The 17,616-nt window shown below is 63.4% G+C and overlaps 2 protein-coding genes across 3 annotated transcripts in view; one reads left to right on the forward strand and one right to left on the reverse strand.

Annotated features, from left to right (window-relative positions):
• Positions 1-2,075, reverse strand: part of GNGT2 (G protein subunit gamma transducin 2) — a 17,744-nt gene extending 15,669 nt beyond the window's left edge. Inside the window, exon 1 of the mRNA XM_006120447.4 lies at positions 1,962-2,075. The gene's annotated coding sequence lies outside the window, so the exon portion shown is untranslated. The remainder of the gene's footprint in view (positions 1-1,961) is intronic.
• On the forward strand, positions 33-15,594 carry ABI3 (ABI family member 3). Of its 2 annotated transcripts, none has more exons than XM_075911250.1 (8): positions 33-487; positions 4,459-4,626; positions 6,234-6,410; positions 10,524-10,609; positions 10,921-11,004; positions 11,960-12,156; positions 13,332-13,478; positions 13,927-15,594. In XM_075911250.1, exons 1-8 carry the CDS (start codon positions 380-382, stop codon positions 14,091-14,093), a joined length of 1,134 nt encoding a protein of 377 aa, XP_075767365.1. In that variant the 5' UTR covers positions 33-379; the 3' UTR covers positions 14,094-15,594. The 2 variants fall into 2 exon arrangements, with proteins under 2 accessions (XP_075767365.1, XP_075767366.1); XM_075911251.1 differs by lacking the exon at positions 33-487 and adding an exon at positions 2,048-3,377.
• Positions 15,595-17,616: the final 2,022 nt, after the last annotated feature.

Here is a 17,616-nt window from a genome sequence, read left to right on the forward strand (position 1 = left end):
GCCCGGACGGCCCCTCTTCCCCCCACCCCTTCCCCCGGAGGATCACCGCAGGGTCTGACACCAGCTCCCCCCGGGCCAGCTGCGCCCCGCGCCCCACAGCGCGTGGGAGCCACGTTTCCTCTCCGGGCCGTTCCTAAGTTTCCCGAGTGCGCACGGGAAGGGGGGCGCACGGATCCCAGCGGGCGCTGAAAGCCGGGTCCCTCCGAAGCGGCCCCCGGGCTGGCGGGGCGAGTGGCCGGGGCAGGCTGGGGCCCCCCGGTGGCGCAGAGGGGCAGGTGCGCAGCGGGGTGGGACTGCGCGCCCCGCCCGCCAATGAGCGCAGCGCAGCGCCCGGGCTGCCTGGGGAGCCGCTGGCGCGCAGGAGGAAGCGGCGCGCAGCATGGCCGAGCGGCAGCAGCATGAAATCCCCGCGGCCAGGCAAGTCCTGCGGGACAACTACAGCAACCTGCACAGGCTGGCCGACTACTGCGAGAGCAACTACCTGCAGGTAGGCGGGGCCCGCGGCTGGGCCGGCCAGGTGCCGAGATCCCGGGCATCTCACACTTAGGGGCATGAAGGCTCCGCAAAGGGGCAGCTGGGCCGGCTCTGCCCAGTAGAAAGGGAAGGACAGAAAATGATCTTGCCTTTGGGGAGGCAGTACGGCCTAGTGGCTAGCGCCCCACACGCCGAACTTGGCTTTTGGCCCCGTCCACACAGCCCCCTGCACTGGGATCAGACTTGCACATCGCGCCTCTTATTTCGAAATAGGCAATTTTGAAATCTGGCCCGTCTCCACGGCGCCGAAGTTCGAAATAAGAGGCTCTGTCGCACCTTCCCTTATAGCGCCCGTTATTTCAAAAAATCTCCCAAAATAGCCGTGCAGTGTAGATGCAGCCTGCGAGAAATCGCTCCGTCCGTTGTGCCGCGGTGTCCGTCTGTCCTGCGTGCGCTGCCTGTAAGCTCAGAGGGCCGAGTAACCGTGTCTGACTGTGGCCGTGTTCTGGGGGGAGGTGCAGTCTTAACTCAGATCCGACCCTAAGGGGAACCTGATCTTCAACTTGACTTGCAAGTGTCCACCTGGCGCCTGCCTTCTCTTCCCTGGGCCCTGGCTCGCTCACGGGAAAGGCAGGTCTTTGCAGAGCGACGCCAAGCCCCGGGGCAGGTAGCTCCTGCATCCTCCTTACAGTCCAATGAGCTCCAAGTAGAGGGGGAACTAAAGCATAAGCAGATGAAGTGACGTGCCCAAGGCCACCGGGGTTGTGGGTGGCAGAATCCCGGTTGGACCTGGGATCTTGTGTCTCCACATGCGGTATCTATCCGCTAGCTCCCCCCAAAGCGCTGGGCTCTGTGCCAGTAAAGATCAGATCAACCCTAACAAGGTTTCCCCTCGTTCATTTCTAGCCCTCCGCACAGGGCGTTAACGGGGACGCCTGCCCAGTTCCTCAGGTACAAGTGGGGCGGGAGGCGGGGAGATAGGACACTTCCGTGGGGGGGGGGGTTGTTCCGCGTGGTGACATGTGTCAGGAAACGCAGAGGTCGGCGCTGAAAGTCTGCACCTGTGAAATAGCAGAACCTCCCAGGGGCACGAGCAGCAGCCTCGGCTCCCCGCTTGGTCCCCGCGAGAATGTTCCGAGCTAGTTCTGGGGTGAGCGGCTGTCTGGTGTGACTGCTTCCCGCCCAACCTGCGGCGTCATTCCCTGCTCTGAGCGCCCGGCGCTGGAAACCCACCGCCTCCCCTTGCCCGACGGGGTGGGAGCGCAGTCCCGCAACCGGATCTTATTTCCTTGGCCCGTGAGAGCTGAGAGCAGGGCTCCCTGCTGGTGGCTGCTCTACCGAAGAGGTTACAACCCAAATACACCAGGGGAGCAGGGTCCTGATTGTACAGGAGGGGGGCCGAGGTACAGAGATCCAGGTCCCAATTCTCAAAGGGATTTAGGAACCGCACTCCCTTTGATTCCCATGGACGTGAGGTGCCTAATTACCCTGGGAAGGTCTGGGCTCCACGCTCAGATGGCAGAAGCAGGAGTTGAATCCCAGTGCCCGGAGTCGAAGTCCAGCGTGCCTGCCCCCCCTCGTCCAAGAGGGCTCCAAAGAGCTGTCTGAACTCCAGAGGGGAGGGATGAAACTCCTCCCTCTGAGATGCAGCCACTTCTGGGGTGGAACACAGCCAGCCCTGCCCAGCCCGCCAGGGCACAAAGAAGAATCGCGCCGCGACCTGTTGGAATTTCCATGCCCAGCAAGACAGTGTTGGGAAAAGGGCCAGGACAGAAGCACATTTTGGATGCCCACATCTGGCCAGCAGCTTGGTTTTGCGCCCCCAGCCCGGGCTGAGCCAGCACTGTGACGGCGCAGCGCCCCTGCCAGACGGCTCGGCTGTGGGCCGGTTCCCAAGCGCGCATGAAGCTAACCCGCCCCTGCTTAGCTGGAGAAGGCACCTTGCAGGGCCTCAGTTCCTAAAGGAGATGAGGTTTTACAGCTGGATCCAAAGCCCATGCAAGTCAATGGCCAGTCCCCGCAGCGCCCTCCACATCATGCTGCAAAGGAGGCTCCGTTTCCTCCTGCCCCAATGCAGGGTTCTAGGGCCACATCTGTACGCACGGCTGGGTGGGGACCGGGGCGAAGGCATGGTCTGTTGGCAGAAGCCGCTCGCCCGCGGACGTAGCGCCGGGCCCACAAAGGTGGACTAGTCACCCCCCGAGTGCCACCCGTCGCGCCACCCGAGGCCGGAGTGTGGAGCCAGCCTAGGTGTGTTTCCCCCTCCCGAGGGACAACGCTCTGGCCTCCCTGCCTGCGACAACAGCCGGGCAAGGCGGGCGAGGCAGCACCTTCTCCGGCACCATAGAGGCGCGTTATCAAGCTGCACAGAGCTGGGAAGGGCAGTTTGGCTCCTGCTGCACCCGAGATTGGGTCCCGTGCAAGATTCCCCCTCCCACCCCACTCCCGCCTCTCTCTAATCTTCGGGGACCAGCCCCACGCCGCCGCTGGCCAACGGGGACTGATGGTCGCCTGTGTCCTCCCGCCCAGGGCAGGGCGGTGCCGTTTCAGGCAGACAGTGACAGGCGCTGGCGGACGGCTCATGTTCTGTTGACGCAGCCACAGGAAGCTCGGAGCGTTCGGGAAGCAGAAGGAAACGGCTAATTAAGCTCGACGCCAGTGGAAAGTCGCCATCTCGAAAGGCTCCTCTGCACAGCCCCTTGGCTCTGCTTCCCGCACGCCCCACCTCCTGCCAGCAACGAGCCATCCTCCTTCAGCTCTGATGGACCCAGGACCCCTCCCCGCTTTGCACTTTGTCCAAGGAGTCCGGCCAGGGAACTGGGGACACAGGAACAAATCCACGGCTGGGTTGGACAAAACTCCGGCCTCTCAGAACCATCCAAGTGATGGCGGGAAAGGACCAAGTGGGCATTTAACCCTTGAACTAAAGAGGAATTTCCGTGACAGTAGAGGGCTTATGACACACACAGCGAGGGCAGGGATTCACAGACACCCTAGCCAGGCTGTTGCACCGCTGGAGGCTGATTGATGGGCTGGGTGCATGGGCGCGGCGGGTGCAGATCAGTTCCCCAGGCCAAGGGCACATCTCACAGGGTTGTTGGGCGTTTCTCCAGGGCAGCCCCCAGGCATGTCAGCTGGGCGGTGCAGGGAGGAGGGGGCGTCTGCGCCCACCCAGTCCCCAGCCTGGGTTCATCCCTGGGGAAAGTCGTCTTCCCTCCTGCACCTTCTGCCGGCTCTTCCTTTGCATGGAGACGCACACTGGCCTCCTCGGCCTCCTCCCTCTTGCTGCCTGGCCCGACTCCTCTGACCGGGGGGGGGGGGGGGGGTGTCGGGTGCTTGGTCAGTTAGTCCCTAAGGAGGATGGGTTATTGCTGGCCGGGGTGGGGCTTGCGGGAAGCAGACTCCACTGGATCCCCCCCGAGACGGCGACTTTCAACTGGCATCGAGCTTAATTCGACGTTTCCTTCTGCTTCGAACGCTCCGAGCTTCCTGTGGCTGCGTCAACAGAACACGAGCCGTTCGCCGGCGCCTGTCGCTGTCTCTGCCTGAATCGGCACCGCCCTGTCCCGCCAGCCCCACCCTCGCCGGGGCGGGAGGACACAGGCGGCCGTCAGTCCCCGTTGGCTGGGCGACCCCAGAACCGTTGGCCTAGATCCCAAAGGGCCCGTACCCACCCTCGCGCCCCGGAGCCTCGCCAGAAAATGTCTCCCAGCACCTAGTGGCAGAAGGGCAGAGAAACCCTGGGGCGGGTGGAATCTCCATCCCTGGAGGTGTTTAAGACCCGGCTGGGCTGGCTGAGTCGGGGTCGGTCCTGCTTTGGGTGGGGGGCTGGGCTCCATGACTCCCGAGGGCTCTTCCAGCCCTGGGCTTCGCGATTCTCTGAGAGGCCCGGCCGGTTCCCCGGGCTGGGTTCTTACATCGCGCCGCTTCCGTGGGCGGAGCCCAGCCACGCCGGCTCCCAAACCGTTTTTGTTTCCGTTGCAGGCCACCGACAAGCGGCGAGCCCTGGAGGAGACCATGGCGTACAGCACCCAGTCCTTGGCGAGCGTGGCCTACCAGGTCAGCAACCTGGCCGGCAAGGTGCTCCAGCTGCTGGACCTGCAGGCGAGCGAACTCCGCCAGGTGGAGGCCAGTGTCTGCTGCCTCGCGCAGGTGGGTGGCAAACTCGCCGGGGGGTCACTCTGGGGTCGGCGGCGCTGCAGCCGCCATGTGCCTGCGTGTCCAGGCCGGTCCCTGGGCGTGTCCAGGCCCTGCTCTCGGGGCGCCGCCTGGCGTGCTGCCAGCGAGATCCACGCAGGCTCTGTCCGGCCACCTGCATAGCGACCCCAGCTCCGCTCGCAGCGTGGAACCTCGCCCTGACTCCAGCCCCCCGCGAGCCACCCGGCTCCCTGGCGGAGGGTTAGGGGATGGGCCCGCGAGAGGGCTGACGACGCGGCTCCCTGGCAGAGGCGCCCGTGGCCAGGGCTGACGGTCTGGGGTCTGTTGGCTGAGCCGGGTTTGATACCCGTCCGTGTGCGCCCCACTCCGCTTGCAGTGCGATGTCACTCCCATGGGGGGGGCTACCGCCGTGCTCTGTCCTCCGGGGGGGGGGGGGGAAGGTACCACTGTGCTCTGTCCTCCACGGGGGGGAGGGAGGTACCACTGTGCTCTGTCCTGGGGGGGAGGTACCACTGTGCTCTGTCCTCCACGGGGGGGGCGGGGGGAGGTACCACTGTGCTCTGTCCTCCACGGGGGGGGGGAGGTACCGCTGTGCTCTGTCCTGGGGGGGAGGTACCACTGTGCTCTGTCCTCCACGGGGGGGGGGAGGTACCGCTGTGCTCTGTCCTCCAGTGCAGCGACAGCATGAAGAATAAGCGCCAGGGCCTTCAAAATGCCCCGGATCCCTTCGGGGGGACCGTGGGGCCTGATTGTCCCCGGGGCTGAGCACTCGCCGTTCCCACGGGGTTCGGGTGGGGGCTCCGCACCAGAGAGCCCAGCGCTGGGCCAGGCGAGCGCAGCGTTCCAGCCCCGCAGGAACGGCTCCTGGGTTCATAGACTGGCAAGCTGCTAGCCTCTTCCAGGCCGGTCCCCACCGCAAAGGAAAGGCGGCCCCATAGCTGGCTGAGGGGTTGATTCTCGGCCCAGCCAGACCCTGGTGTATCAGACAGTCCCCCCCGCCAGGCTGCGGATGCACACGGTGCGGGCGAGGGCGGCCGCCCTTTTCCTCTGTGGGAAAGTTGCCTGGTAACTTTCCTGTTAGCTGGAAAATTATAATAATAATAAAAACCCCTCCTTGCTCAGGAAACGGCAGCGAGCGGGATGGAAGGCGGCAGCACTCGGAGCAAACAGAATCCCAGCGGGACTGGGGCTCTCGAGGGCCATTCCGAATGCGAAGGGCCGGGGGGGCAGGTGTAAACTGGTGTCACTCCACTAAGGCTGATGGAGCTGTGTTGATTTCCCCCACCCGAGAATCTGCCCCCTACACACCTTAAAAAGTGGGACGTGCCCAGCTGAGTTCAGGATCGAGCCTTCATTAACCCCGGGGAGCAGCAATCCTTCCTGGCTCCCTCCAGCCCCCAGCTGTGTAGATGGAGAAACTGAGGCACCGAGAAGGGTCAGGACTTCTGGGCCACCGCAGAGCTGGGAGGAGGGCCCAGGAGCCCTAGGGAGGAGGGTTTCTGGAGCCCGGGGAGTTTCGGAGGGAGGACTTTGTCGTGGGATTGGTAGCTGCAGGGCTGGAGGCTCGTGGGAGCTGACAGAGGGCGCTTGTCTCTCTGCAGGTGGTGGACATGCACAAGGAGAAAGTGTCGCGGCGGGAGATCGGAACGTTGACTGTCTGTAAGAGGCCCCCCCCCTACCAGAAAATCATCTATCCAACCTACCAGGAGCCGCTGGAAGCCTACTTCCGGAAACCCCTCAACTTCAGCATCCTGGACGACGTGGGCCACGGGATAAAGGTCAGAGCAAACCCCCGGGGCAGCCCCACGCTGGGGGCAGCTTGAAGGGACCTCACAAGGCTGAGTCCCGGGAGATGCTCCGGCGCAGTCGGACGTTGCTGGGATTGGGGGGGGGTTGCTTAGCGAGCAGGGAAGGCCAATTGCACTGGGACACTCCGGGGGGATATTCTGTGGCCGGATTCCGCCGGCCAGGCCGCTGGATGCTCACAACGATCCCCCCGGCCGGAGCACGTCTCAGCCACTGGTCTGAAAGCGAGCGTTGCTTTTTTCGAGGTGCTTCTTCTTGGGGTGCCCAGCGTGCCAAGCCTTCAAAGGCCGGGTTTTGGCAAGCGCTGAGCGCTGGACACCACGCCCCTCAACTGCAAATCCGGCACTCCCAACTGCTGGTCGCCTCCGACCGGCTTGGCCTGTCCATCTACGGGAAAGAGCTCCCGGCTTCACCGAATTCGTTCTCCCTGGCCCTTCCGAGGTGCAGCCAGTCTCTCCTCCTACCTAGCTCAGGCCAGAGAACTTGCCCACGGCCTTTCCGAGAGGATTTCCTTGTAGAAAAACATCCAGGCTTGGTTTTGGAATGGTCAGGGATGGAGAATCCGCCGCGGCCCCTGGAAAATTGCTCCGGTGGTTGGAGGAACCCACAGTCCAACCCTCCCATGAGGGGTCACGGTGCAGTCGGAGAACGTAACTGTCCCCGTGCGTCCTGCAGGCTCCCCGTGTCCTACAGACGTGAATTAACCCTTCACACACCGCTGCAAAGCGAGTCAGGGCGGAACCGGGAACAGAACCCCGGATTCCCCAGAGCCCTGCTCCGTCCGCCTGCCCACCCGCCTCTCCGACTGTGGTCAGCTCCGCCCAGAGCATCCTGTCCCAATGTGCAGTCGGGTCTGGGGTCAACACCTGGGATGGAGCTCGCCGCGTCTGCCTGCCAGCCAGCCATTCCAGAGTCCCAATAAAAGGGAGGGGAGGGCGACCAAAATGCTGAGCCCATGAGCTACGAGGAGAGGCTGAGGGATTGGGGCTTGTGTAGTCTGCAGAAGAGCAGAGTGAGGGGGGATTGGAGAGCAGCTGCAACTCCCGGAAGGGGGGCTCCAAAGAGGCTGGAGAGAGGCTGGTCTCAGTGGGGGCAGAACGAGGAGCGATGGGCTCAAGTTGCAGTGGGGGAGGTCTAGGTAGGAGATTAGGAAAAACGATTTCCCGAGGCGGGTGGGAAGCGCTGGGCGGGTTCCCTAGGGCGGGGGTGGAGTCTCCATCCCGAGGGGTGTTTAAGTCCCGGCTGGACACAGCCCTGGCTGGGCTGACTGAGTTGGGGTTGGTCCTGCCTTGGGCCTGGGTTGGACTTGATGCCTCCTGAGGGCTCCGCCCACCCGCCCTGTGGCTCTGTGATTTTCCCTGGACGTTCCAATCCCGAGTCCCAAGAAAACGGTTGAGTGTGAATCTGGCCCTCGCCCCCACGTGGCCGACCGGGGTGAGTCTGGGGGGCTGGGAGCGTACGAGAGGCAGGCCGGGAGCTCTGATGACTCAGGCAGAGACAGGCAGACAGACGAGTGTCTCTGCGCACTTCCTGTGAGGGCAGCTGGAGTCCGCTGGTGAACCACAGCCCGGCCCGCCTGTTCCTCTTTGCAACGCTGGGTGCCTGGCGCTCTCCCCCCTGCTGGGGGGAGGGGAGAGGCGCTGAGCCCCCCCAAGGCGGGTGCCCCCCAGGTTTGCGATTCAACGGCCAGGAGGCACCTTGCTGCTGCCGTTGCCAGGTGCCAAGTAGGACTCGCTTCTCGCGGGAAACCTGACGGCTCCCCTGGGATCTGTCGCGTCGGCCTCCTCCCGCGAGCTCTCCGGGGCGAGGGCTCCCGGCGCTGCCGCCCGCCTTGGCGCCTGAAAGCAGCCCAAGTGCCAGCGCCAGCCCTAGTTTTGGCGGGTCACCTTTAAGATCCCCGTGCAGGAGTTTCACCAGCCGCGTGGCCTGCGACGCCGTAACCGCCCGAGATCGAAACTGCCGCGGCCGGCTAAATGCAGACAGGGGAAGTTGTCGACGTGAGCGCTCTCTTCCCACGCTCGCCTCGGCTTTCTGAGCAGCGGGCTCACCACAGCCCCGGGCTGCTTCCTCTTGCACAGCCGCTCCCTGCTGCTCTGCAGGACTCGCTCCGGGCCGTTCGGGGCAGGGCAGGTGTCAGCCTTTCCTCCAAGGAGCTTTACTTCCGCCGACGGGCCTGCACAGAGCCCCGAGTGGCCGGGGTGCTCGACGTCCCCAGCCACAGATGGCAAAGCAGCTCGGCACCCACCAGTCACGCGTGAATTCCCGTGGCAGTCGGTTCCTTGCAGCCAGATCCAGAAGCCATTGAAATCAGCGGAGAGACTCTCCCCGCCAGCGCTCCCTGCAAGCCGAGCGCTCTGGCACCCACCCCGGAGAGGTTCCAGTGCCGCCCGCTGATCAGCAGAGCGCCCAGAGCCGGTGGCGTGTGTGTCCACTGGTGGTGCACATAAGCCCAGGCCACGGTGCACAGAACAACATTTATTTTCCACATGGGATGGAAAAAAGTGAGAAGGAGCGTTGTCCCTCACCCAGTGACTTTGGCTCAGCTTCTCACTGGCTCTGATCCGCTCCTGCCCGGCTGGCACAGAGATGTGGGGTGATGCTCTGTGTGCAGCCAGCGGGGACGTTGGTACCGTGCCTCCGGTCGCCAGGGCAGGCAGCATCCCCCACTTCAACCTTCCTGGGCCTGGCCCCTGGGCGCGCCCCACCATGAGTCTGCCTGGGCAGGACTCCCGGGGGAGCCCCAGAGCCGGCACCCCGACTCTCAGCCAGCGCGGAGAACCGGCGGGCGTATCGGCAGGTAGACACAGCGCAGAGCAGCGCTTGTAGCACAGGAAACTGGAAGGTTCAGTACAGTCCATCTTGGGGGGAGGGGTGCCTAGCGTGGCAGCCATGGCTCCAGACCTCCCCCTGCACCCCAGCCAGTCTGGGCTGACCTGCTTCCAGCTCCCTGGCGCCAGACATGCCCCCTGCTCCTCCTCCAGCCGCCCTGTTGCTTGCTTCCTGGTGTCACTGGGTTGCATCCCCCTCCTGGCTCTCCGAGTGCACTTGTGAGCAGCTCCCCCTCCTCGCAAAAGTCACACGCCCTTATTCCCACCACCTAGACACTCGTGCGACGCACAGGGAAACTGAGGCACGCACTGTCTTCCTACAAAACCATAAGACCCACTAGTTCCCCGGAGGCGTAACCCACCGTGTGCCGCCAGCTCTGCCTCCGCGTCTAGTGTGGCCTCGGCCAAGCACTTTCCGCCTCCCCTCAGACGGTGGCTTGGGGGTGGCTGGCGAAAGCAGGAAAGTTTGCAAGAAGTTTTGCAAGATGCTGCCAGCAAGGCCTCGTGGTTTGGGTAAGGCGGGAGCGGGGCCGTTGCAAACCGCGCTGGTGCCAGCCCCGGAGGGGTTCTCATGCTGGCGCAGCTGGACCTCTGCAGCCGGCCAATTGTCTGGGCGCGCAGCCCTGGGACACTGCTTGGCTTGCCCCGAGAAGTGTGTCTGCGCTGAGCGTTTGCCCTGGGATCTAAGAACATCAGAGCGGCCAGACGGGGTCAGAGCAAAGGTCCATCCAGCCCAGTGTCCTGTCGGCCGACAGCGGCCAGGGCCAGGTGCCCCAGACGGAGGGAACACAACAGGGAATCCTCCCGTGGTCCTTCCCGTCACCCACATCCGGACAAACAGAGGCTGGGGACACCATCCTGCCAGCCTGGCTAATGGCTGTTGATGGACCTAACCGCCAGGAATCTATCTAGCTCTTTTTTGAACCCTGTTAAGTCCCAGTCTTCACCACATCCTCTGGCGAGGAGTTCCACAGGTTGACTGTGCGCTGAGTGAAGAAAAACTGCCTTTGGTTTATTTTAAACCTGCTGCCTATTCATTTCATTGGGTGACCCCTAGTTCTGACATTGTGCAGATAAGTAAATCTGGTGCAAATTTCGCTGGTTTCGACAGCTGAAGAACCAGCAAGAACTTCCCGGCTGCACACAGCGGCGCTTTGCTGCGGGAAACCCTTGCAGTGAAGGGGAGAGGGGAAGGGTCTTTTTAAACAGGCTCTCTAGGCAGCCCCTGATTCTTTCTCTCCTCCTCCCTGGCTTTAGGACCACAGCACCCAACTGGGCCGAACAGGAACCTTGACCCGGAAAGGAACCAAGTCGTCATCTGGAGCAGGTGCAGGCACCCTGGGGTGAGATGGAGTCTCTCTCTAGCACCCTGACCATCCCCCTGCTCTCTGCAAAAGGCCCTTTGCTCTGATTGGTTCTGTTAGGGGGCAGCCCCAGCTCACGCTGGGACCCTCTGCGCTAGGTGCTGTACAAACTCCTAGCAAGAGGTAAAATGAGCCCGGGGACAAGGGACTTGCCCAGGGTCACCCAGCAGGTCAGTGCCAGAGCTGGGAAAGGGCTCCCGGTGTGCTGGGCCCCAGTGCAGTGATCTGCTGCCCCCCCCCCCAGTCTCTTTCTGCCATCACGGGGGGCTGATGGCACGTTCTGTCCGCAGGAGAAACCCTCGTATCCTGGAGCCCATTCAAGTGCCCGTGGTTCCGGAAGGGAGACTCGCCGCTGCGTCCTCAACAGCCCCCAGGTAGCTGCCCAACACGCCAGGGCGCCTCCTCCGTGCTTGGCGGGGGTGGGGAGACTGGGGGGTTCGGGGGTGGAGCCAATTGCCTGGCTAGTCTGGGGAGACAACCGCTCCCCTCGCTGGTTCGAAATCTCGTTGGTTTCACGCCTCATTGATTCCAGGGCCGGAAGGGACCGTTGGGATCGGCGAGGGCAGCTCCCCAAAGTGCCCCCAAGGGCGGCGCACCAGTGGGGGAGGGGAGCTGCAGCTGGGGCCCAGGCCAACCCGCACGGGGGCAGGAACTGAGCACCAGCCAGCTCCGCTCCCGCACCGATTCTGGCCCCACATCCGGGGCCTCAGTTGCCTTGGGCCCTCGCTGGGGCTCGGGTCCTCCCCCAGCTGTGAGCCCAGCCTTGGAGCCATGGCACTCGGGGGGAGGGGGGATGCAGAGAGGTAAGGGGGGGGCACAACCCTGAAAAGTTTGGGCACCAGGGATCGTGGGACTCGTTTAGGAGCTTCCCACGCCCACTGCTGGGCCAGGCTGCCTGGGGGAGCTGTCGCCCCGGAGAACAGTGGAGCCGTTCCCCTCTGGGAGGGCGTTGGATGAGTTAGCGGCTCATCCGGCCCACGGGGGCTCCCAGAGCGCGTGGGTCAAGAGCCGCCTCCGCTCCATCTCCCAGACGGGAAAACCACATGTGAGAAGTTGAGCGCACGGCCCTGGTGGAAACGAATCCCCGAGAGCTCCTGCCAGCCTCTGGCCCGGCAGCGGGGCCTTCCTGCCCCCACCCCCTGCAGCCCCCGCCCGTCCCGTGGGCCAGTCCCTGGGGGCCTCTTCGGGACCCAGGGAGCTGACGCAGCTTCTTGGGGGAGGGGCTGGCAGGAAAGGGGGCAGATTTTCGGTGGAACCAGGGCACGCAGGGAGGGTCGATTGCGCCTTAACTCGACTGCCCTTGGGGGACTCTCTTATTTCTACCCCCAGTGTCAGTGCCAGCGCCAGCGCCAGCCTACCTGCCACCCAACCGGTGCCGCCTCCGCCGCCGATATCAGCGCCTCCGCCATTGGACACGGACACCATGCCTCCGCCTCCGCCTCCGCCTCCCGTGGACATGCCTGCACCACCCCCGAGTGGCCTGGACACGCTGCTCCCAGATGTGCCTCCACCATTCCCCGTGCCAGGTAGGGCTCGGGTTTGGCGCCATCAGCGGCCACATGTGGCAACGGGCCGTCACAAGCCCAAAGAGGCTACAAAGCAATTGGGGGGGAGGGGGAAATGGAGAAGTTGTTTCCATTTTGCACAAAAGCCATTTTGTCAATTACACTCCCCCCTCCTCCCGAGGTTTCTGAAAAAAGTCGATTTGTCAGAACAGAACGTTTCCTCTTCCCCACCTCTTTTTATCGTGGCCTGCAATTAAATGAATGTTAGTTCTGTTATTGGGGTGCACCCGGTCCCCCTCCCCAGCCCTGCACCCCAACCCCCTGCCCTAGGTCACAACCCGCTCTGGCACCCAAACCCCCTCCCAGACCCGTACCCCTTCCTGCATCTCAATCCCTGCCCCAGGATCAACCTTCTCCTGTACCCAAAACTCCCTCGCTGCCCTGACTCCCTCCTGACCCCTGCACCAGGTCAGAACCCCTCCTTCCTATGCCCCACACCCCCTCCTGCACCCCAGTCCTCTCCCCGGAGCTCCCTCGCTGCCCTGACCCCCTCCTGCACCCCTGCTCCAGGCTAGAACCCCTCCCCTACCCAAACTCCATCCCAGACAGTGACCCCCGTCAGGACTGTCATTGAAAAGTGCGGGCCCTGACCACTTGCCACATTCCTGGAGCCCCCCCCCCCCCCCGTGACAATCGTCGCCCCCCCCCGACTTGCGAGGTGAGGTTTCCTGCTGTACAAGCGCAAGCGGCACGTAACAGAGGCGGGTTAATGGCTCTAAGGCGCCCCCAGGCCCCGCGCTGGCTCTCTGGATGGGGCCGGCGGCCAGTTATTCTCTGGAAGCAGAGCCCCCCCCGGAAGAGACGTCCCCACCGTTTGTTTCCTCCCATCGCAGGGGGCCTGCCCCCCCGCCTGGCGGGTTTTTCTGCCCCTCCACGTTGAGGAGCCTAAAAGTCCCCCAATTTTCAAACGACTCCCTGGTGGGGATTTTCGGATTCCTGGCGCGGCGGCTGAGGCCCAGCTGTCAGGCCCTGCTCCGGCCCCAGGAATCACCGTTGAAAAGCCAGTCGACACCTGAGTTTCCGGGTTAGCACGATGCCCGGCGGCTGGGCCGTCAGACACCCGGGATACAAACAACCCGGCTGCCACGCGCGGCCTCGGCTTTGCCGTTAGGGTTTCACCCTGCGAATCTCTGCAGATTTTTGCACTGGTGCCGACTTCTTGGAGCCCCCCCCTCCGCCACCTCCAAATGGGACAGAGTTTGAAGATTTTGCCCCCCCCCCTCCGCCTCCTCCTCCGGGTGCAGAGGAGCCTGCGTGGGCACCAGACAGCTACTTGGAGAAAGGTACCCTCCCCCGCCCCCCTTCCCCCGCCCCTGAGCCCCAGCTGGAGGGGGCAGCAGGCTGGAGTCGGGTGACCCTCCCAGCTCTGCCAGTGGCCTGCAGAGTGTGGGTTTGGGGACTCCGCCCCCCCATCTGTCTCCCTGGCTGTGCGGGGTGGGGGTGGGGGGAATCCGTGCATGGAAAAATGCAGGATCGGGGCAAATTATTTTCCATTTTGGAGCCCGTCTCTGCCCCTGCGGGACGGAGCCTCCCCGGCTTCCCTCCCGCATCTGCCTCGGCACAGAAGGGGCCTGATCCAAACCGATCCCCCCCCGTCCCCCGCCTCCATCCCGTGGCCCCTTTGGACGCAGATCGGCCAGCCCCTCCCACTGGGGGCAGGTTCAGACCCCCTCTCTCCCCTCCCCCGCCAGTGATCCTGGCCCCAATCTGAGCTGCTCCTCCCCCTTCCAGTGGTGACGCTCTACCCCTACGTGGCGCAGAAGGCCAACGAGCTGGCCTTCCCCGAAGGGGCCGTCATCTACGTCACCCGCAAGTACTCGGACGGCTGGTGCGAGGGGGTGACCACGGAGGCAGAGGGCTTCTTCCCAGGCAACTACGTGGAACCTTTCTGCAGCTGAGCCAGCGTGGAGACGGGAGCTCGCTCTGCTGGGAACCCACCGAGGTTTTCTCCCTGCACTCGCCCCCATCGCTGGGTTAACGGAGCCCCTGCTGCCGGCCAAGCCAGTGCATTCCCCGCGAGGCTGCCCCCACCGCCCGCACGCCGCGCCACTCAGTCGAGGGTTAGCGGCTCACCCCTGCCGGGCTGGGCACAGCCAGAGCCAGGCCCCAGGCAGATGGGAGCCCAGGCGTTACCAAGAGCAGTGTTGGAGGCCCAGGAACAGGCCCTGCTATTTCTATGAGGTCAGATCATAAGGCCCCCCGAGGCCAATGGAAGTGCTGCTGTTGAGTATCAATGGGGAGCCGCATGAAGCCTTCCCCGTGGAATCGCTTTGCTTTCGGCGTCGATTAATCTCCGGGTTTATTTACAACCCCTCCCCCGGAACATGCGCCGTGACCAGCGTCGGAGCAGCCCGGGGAGCCTGCGTTCCTGGCCCACCCACCGAGAAGGGCTGAGCAGCCGGACGCCAGGGGCCAGGTGGGAAGGGAGCCAGAAGGAGGCGCCTGGAAGTGCTCGGAAATTCCCAACGCCCGGCAGCGCTCCAAGACGCCTGCCACAGCGGAGAAGTGCTGGGCCATACTCAGCCCCCCGCTGCCCAATGGCCTGAGCATCACATTGCACCCTCCCCCCCCCCCGAGTGCTGGTGGCCCCGGGCCCCTGGCCATTTGCAAAGATCCCCCCATTCCGAAGTTCACTTAATGTAACGGTCCAGACAGCGGGTGCTTAGCAGGCCCCCTGGGTCTGGCCTCTTCCCCCTGCTCGGGATGGTGCTGCCCCAGGGAACGGGCCAGAGCCCAAAGTCCAGCTCCAGCAGTGGCATGGGCTGCCCTGGGGCAAGTCCCACTTCTCAGCCTGGAACCAGCCCCACGCCCGCGGGCGCAGGGAACTGGAGGGAGCCAGTGGCGCAGGGTGGCGGAGCTTCGCCCAGGCCGGCAGAGCCTCGAGCTGGAAGAAGAGGGGACGTTTTGCAGCTTTCGCCGGCTTTGGCAGTCTGAGCTGGGCAAACCGGAGCAGCTGTGCCCAGGCTCTGGGCCCCAGGAACAGCCCTCCAGGGTCAGTGGCTCCTGCTGGGTGGCCATCACAGGTGGCTGCTTGGGAGCCTTCTCCTCAAAACAGTTTCAGCCGCCGCAGCTTCTGCTTTGCCTCGCCCCGATTCTGGCCGGAGAAGGGCAGCTCGGGGCGGCCGTTGCCGCGAGGCTGGAGGGAGCGAAAGCAGCCAAAGCTGCCTCCCAGGCCTTTCCTCGCGGAGCTTGTCTGGGCAAGTGACCGCGCCATAGGGCCTGGCCTGGCCATCTCCTGGCCCCTGGAGGTAAAGGGAGGCTCATGCGACCCGGCCCCATCAACGCCAGGCGCTGCCGAACGCATTATCCCGCTGAGGGCTGCTGTGCCCGTCTCTGCACCCCAGCTCCCTTGCTGCTGAGAAAAGGGGGCTCCGGTTTTAATAAAGTGTTTAAAAGATGCGTCTCTCCAGAGCTGTAGTGGACGGAGGCCATGGCGGTTGCAGGCCCTGCCCTGCTTATATGCCGCTGAAGCATACGGCAAGGCCTTTCTTTGTAAGAACTTTACACGTGTACGTGCGTGTGTATGTGCGTGCGCGCGTGTGTATGTGTGTGCACGTACATGTGTGTACACAAGCGTGCATCACTGGGCCTGGCTCTCCACCATGTTGCCAGCTGCTCAGCAGCATTAAAAGAGCTAAACCAGGCCCTCACTTATTTTTTCCTTCACGGAAGCAACGGCTGGGGCTCTGGTGGGGAGGGGTGGGGATCTGGGGTACTAGGCCACCAGAGGGGTCACATTTTGCCAAAGGTGGAGGGGCCGGTCTGGGGGCAGGGGACAAATACGGCGAATGATCTTTAGCCCCTTTAAAGCCTCCTCCAATGGCAGCTGGGCTCAGGGGGGCAAGAGCAAGGGAAGGATTTTGTCTTACCGGCCACAGGCGGCCCAGCCCGACGCGGTCACTTCGCTCCAGCCCCGGCTCTGCCTGTCTCACCAGCCACAAGGAGCAATTAACACGTTTGCCCTGGAAAGCGGGTAGGGCAGGGCCAGCGCCGGGGCCGACCCAGCCTGCATCCCTCTCCCACCAGCTATGGGTGACCCCGTGTAGTGGGCAGCGTTTGCTTGTGTCTGAGCTGTAGTCAGAGACCCTGACCCCCTTGAAGTCCAGTTTACGGGACTTGGTCCTTTGCTAACCCCTGGGGCAGGGGATTTGGAACAAACAGCCTCATTGCAAGGCGCCAGTGGCTGAAGGAAGTGGGTGAACCCCCTGACAGCGAATGGCCCCCTTGCTAAAACACGTCTGCCCTACCCTTCCGGCGGGCATTTGCCTTTGCGCCTGCTACTTAGCTCCCTCTGTAAAACGGGGTTAACGAACAGGCCAAAAGCCCAGTAAGCCAGGAGTGGATCTCAGAGCATCACTCCCTTTGGGCCCCCGGCAGCCGTGACCCACTTCCCCAGCCCGCCCACCTTCTACCCACTGCCTCCGAGGCAGCAGCGGAGTAATTAACACTGAGCACATTGGGGCCTGCTCAAAGCGCCAACCACCCTGCTTTCAACACGCCGTGGGCAAAGCCGAGAAAGCCGTCACGGAGCTGCAGGCACGTGGCCTGTATCTAGCTACTGTAGGTTTGAAAGAGCCTGTGCGTCTGTCCGTCCATCTGGTCAAGAACGCCTCCCAATCGGTCAGGGCCAGACCCAGGCCCAGGCCCACCAAAGTTGGCGGCAGCTTCCTCTTATCCTAAGTTAAAGCAACATCAGGGATTGATTGTGCCAGGAGAAGGGGATGTGCCTGGAATGGGGATTTGGTTCTCAGCAAACGGAAAGGGAGGGGTGTGATGGCAGGGGGAGAAACTCACAAAGAACCACAGGGGGGCAAGTACCCCAACTCCCAGGAGCAGCCAGTGGCTGGGCCATGTGCCCCCCCTCCCCAAACACACACCTCCCAACCCTGACTCCCCCACAACCCCAGCCCTGAAGGACCCAAGCAACACGGGTTGTGTGTGTGTGTGTGTGTGTGTGTGTGTGTGTGTGTGTGTGTGTGTGTGTGTGTGCGCGCGCAGCGCGCGCGCGCGCGCGCGCGCGCGCTTATTAGGAGCAGGTGGGGCTGTTAGTTGAAGTGTCCACATCAACATGTAACGTGCACATCAAATTCCAGACACACATTTCTCACCCGCTGTCAGTATTTACTAGAGATGTTTGATACTTTTAAAAATATATTCCATGGCTTTACGTTCCACGGGATTGGACGGAGGAAGAACAAGCAAGCTGCGACGAGGGAGAGAGAAGGGCCAGCTGGGGGCAGCTTTGGTCAGTCCCATCCTGCGCCGTTCACCTCTGAGTAGACAGGCTGCAGCTTATCCCCGTAGACGCCACCCCCCGCCAGGGGTCACTAATGCTGTGGTTGCCCCGGTAGGTGCGGTCGGGGGGAGGGGTAAGTTAATACTGCAATTGCCCAGGGAGAGGCTGTGATCCTCTAGTAGTCA

This window comes from Pelodiscus sinensis, chromosome 29 (assembly GCF_049634645.1).
Source record: "Pelodiscus sinensis isolate JC-2024 chromosome 29, ASM4963464v1, whole genome shotgun sequence".
Lineage (NCBI taxonomy): Eukaryota > Metazoa > Chordata > Testudines > Trionychidae > Pelodiscus > Pelodiscus sinensis.